The sequence below is a fragment of the Azolla caroliniana genome, unplaced genomic scaffold (assembly GCF_043228905.1).
Source record: "Azolla caroliniana isolate FFs.n. ecotype wild unplaced genomic scaffold, voAzoCaro1.0.p SCAF_5, whole genome shotgun sequence".
In the NCBI taxonomy this organism is placed as follows: Eukaryota; Viridiplantae; Streptophyta; class Polypodiopsida; order Salviniales; family Salviniaceae; genus Azolla; species Azolla caroliniana.
The window spans coordinates 15,006,027-15,009,891 of NW_028230440.1; the positions used below are offsets into that span (position 1 = coordinate 15,006,027).

General features: G+C 39.5%; 1 protein-coding gene across 1 annotated transcript; it reads right to left on the bottom strand.

Annotated features, from left to right (window-relative positions):
* Window positions 1-298: 298 nt before the first annotated feature.
* LOC147864207 (pentatricopeptide repeat-containing protein At4g13650-like) lies at window positions 299-3,067 on the bottom strand. Its single transcript, XM_087320268.1, has one exon. The coding sequence runs from the start codon at window positions 2,842-2,844 to the stop codon at window positions 538-540; it is 2,307 nt and encodes a 768-aa protein (XP_087176394.1). The 5' UTR covers window positions 2,845-3,067; the 3' UTR covers window positions 299-537.
* Between the last annotated feature and the right edge of the window lie 798 nt (window positions 3,068-3,865).

Here is a 3,865-nt window from a genome sequence, read left to right on the forward strand (position 1 = left end):
GAATACTTTTAGAATATTTAACATATGATAAGTATTCTAAACTATGAAAAGTAGATAGATATTATCATTTTCCTCTTGTAACAAATTTATTATTGTCCTCCGCAATCATTAAATTTAAAATGGCATAAATAAATTCTTCTCATATTTAGAAGCATTTAAACTCAAACACCTCATATAAAATGGTTTTGTCTTATTATTGTTTGAACAATGTCATATAATGTTCAATGACTTCAATAGTATTGGAAATTATTGCATGATATATATATATATATATATATCCAATAACACCTGATTCATACAAAAATGTCAATATGTAGTATGTTCAATCATAATAGGAATCCCACATGGATAGCTCTAACATGATTGTGCACAATTGAAATTAGCAATGGCTCAATAACCAAACTTGTCCACTGCATGTGTTGGCTACTCTTCTTTGCCAGGGGGGAGAGAGAGAGAATCGTTTAGCCCTATCCTGTCTCTCTTTGTTGTTTTTGTACAGGTTTCATGATGAAGTAAATGCACATTGCTCATTTGCATCTAAGGAGTCAAAGTTGGGTCAGAATACATGCTACATATTGATACATAAGGGGATGGATCCTTGTCCTCGAGTTCCATCGCATATTCATATGCTTTTTTGCCTAGTTTCACATTGCCACACTTTCTAGAAGCATCCAATACACATTGCCACATGACATGATCCGGATGTGAAACCATTTGGTTAGCCATATCCATCGCTCTTGCCAAGTGCCCAGCCTGACCAATGAGATTCACCATGCATGTGTCATGTTCAAGCATTGGAGTCATACCATAATCTTTACTCATTACCTCGTAGTAGATTTGACCTTTGTCCAACATTCCCACATGGGTGCATGCATTAAGAATACTAATAAATGTGACCATATCTGGCTGTTCACCCAATAGCTTCATCTTCTCAAAAATTCCGAAGGCATTTTCACTATCTCCTGACTGACTATATCCAGCAATAAGTGCATTCCATGTGATTACATCCCGGAATAAGAGCTTGTCAAATACTTCTTGAGCTTTTCCCAGAGCGCCACATTTCGCATACATGCCAATCAATGCATTTCCAACCACCAGATCTCTTTCTAAGAACCCTTTTCGGGCAATATCAATGTGGATTTCTTGACCCTTTTCTGTAGCTCCCAATGTACAACAAGCCTTGAGCAGAGAGATGAGTGTGGCAGCATTTGGAGAGATATTTTCATCTTTCATTGTTTCAAAACTATTGAGAGCATCCTCACAACATCCATATTTCACATACCCGGCAATCATAGCTGTCCATGAGACCACATCTCTGCTGGGGAGCATTTCCAGTACTTCTCTTGCTTCTAATAGACATCCACAGTGAGCATACATATCAATTAAAACATTTCCAATCAGACGTTCTTCTTCTGGCAAAAGAAATCCTTTTCCACATATCTCTGCATGTATTTTCCTGCCCTTGCCCACAGCTCCAATGCAGCCACATGCTTTCAGGCTGCAAACATATGTTACCAAACTTGGAGAAACACTTTCCGCTCTCATCCTTTCAAAAAACATCAATGCTTCCTTTAAATATTGGTATTCTAAATACGTCATAATGAGTGAAGTCCATGAGATAGCATCTTGGATCAGAAGCTTCTCAAAAACTTCTCGTGCTTTCAAGATTGAACCACATTTTCCATACATATCAATCAATGCATTACACACTGGCAGGTTGATACCACCCTCTATGTAGCCTTTCCTAGCTGCCTCAGCATGAATTTCGATCCCCATACGAATGTCTCTGACAGTGCTGCAAGCTTGAAGGATGCAAACAAGCGTGATCGCATTTGGATTAAACCCCTCTAATCTCATTTGCATGTAGCAATCCAATGCATCTTCAGCATACTCCTGTCTTGCGTACCCTCCAATAAGTGTTGTCCATGTAATCACATCTTTTATTTGGAGCTTTTTAAGCACTTCATGTGCATTCAAAAGAGAACCACATTTAGCGTACATGTCTACAAGTGCATTGCCAATCACCAGGTGTCTTTCTAAGAAACCTTTCCGCGCGATCTCAGCATGCACTTCTTTGCCCTCCTCAATAGCTCCAAGCGCACCACAAACTTTAAGAATGTTAATGAATGTGAACATATCAGGACAGACTCCATTCATTTGCATTTTTCTGAAGCATTTGAGGGCTTGCTCACACTCATTATGTTTCGAATACCCTGAAATCAATGCATTCCAAGAGAATACATCCTGAACAGGGAACTTATTGAAAATTTCACGTGCTTTCTCAAGGCATCCACACCTGGCATACATCTCAATCAATGCATTGCAAATGATCGCATTTTTTCCCAACAATTCTTGTTGTAAAATCAATGCATGTAGTTCTCTACCCTTACTGATGTCTTTAACACTCCCACAAGCCTTTAAGCAGCAAGTATATGTAATCGCATTAGGCTGAACATTCATACATTGCATATGATAGAAACAGTCAAGGGCTTCCTTTCCATGCTCATAGTTAGCATATCCTGAAATGAGGGTATTCCAAGAGACCACATCTCGAGCAGGAAGTATGTCAAATATCTGCTTGGCTTTCCCAAGCAAGTTGCATTTGGCATACATGTCTACCAAAGCGTTCCCCACATAAAGATCCTTTCTCAATAACCCCAGTTTATTTATCTCTCCATGCAATTTAGATCCTAAGTCTAGGTCCTTGAGTGAAGAACAAGCCTTCAGTAAGGTAACAATAGAGAACCTGTTCAGGCTTTGCTGGCTCTCTTGCATTTTGTGGTATAGGAGAAGGGCATGTTTCAGGTGCCTCTGCTTCTTGTGTGAATTAATGCCTATGTTCATGTGAGCCGTCAGGTGACCCAGGTGGAAACAGAGGAGGAGGATGGGACATCAGTTTATGCACTGGTCTGAAGAGTTAAGATCCTGTACATGCTGTTCATCATCATCATCATCATCATCACCATCTTCTTCTTCTTCTTCGTCGTCGTCACCATCGCCATCATCTGCTTGACTCGGCATCATAATTCCCAACAAACTCTCTGGTTTTCGGTGTGGCAGAGAATCCCATGTCCAGACTCCACATACATACATAGTATGAAGGAAGGCCGTGCACACACACACACATACTCATGACTGAGTGAGCATTTTTCTTTGATCATACAAACAAACTCATGTGTGTGTGTGTGTGTGTGTGTGTGTGTGTGTCTTCAATGTTCATTACTATGTGAACGAAAATACCCTTATTATAATTGTTAGGGACGTCTCTTGCATCCCTTCCATCTTTTTATATAGGTATATTAGGTGCTATATGATGTATGTGAGGGTGCATGATCATCTTTTGGCGCACATGTGATGCATCATAGCCATCTTGCTCATCATAGATTGACATATTCACATTCATTCATAGGGCCTCCCCCACGAATTCATATGAATACATGTTAAAAGTATTCGTTTTCTTTTACCACCTAGCGAGCGAACGAATAGAAGCCTCCCCCTACATCCTGTGCGTGACACTATATCCTCGCCTCCCCTTGCATCTTGTTCTAATTCTAGTATGTGCAATTGCAATAGATGTATTATAGAATGTTGCAGGATGCAACTGATTAATTTTGGTATGAATAAATGTAGAATGCAAATGATTAATTCTCTTCTAGATAGCTATTGAATGTTATTAATTAAGTCTAGTATGTGCACATGAATGCATCTGTTGAATTTGGTACAGATAGTTGTTGATTGCATTTGCTTGTAAATTAGGGTTTTAGCTGAAAACCCTAATTTCAGTTGAAACCCTAATTTCGACCATATTTCCTCTTCTCAACTTGCTTCTCCAGGGGCCGTGCATCCTCTACGTGATGCCTACATC

What these genes read in the sequence shown, in the direction of transcription:
- LOC147864207 (XM_087320268.1), bottom strand. Translation starts at nt 2,844, where the DNA reads ATGAACATAGGCATTAATTCACACAAGAAGCAGAGGCACCTGAAACAT.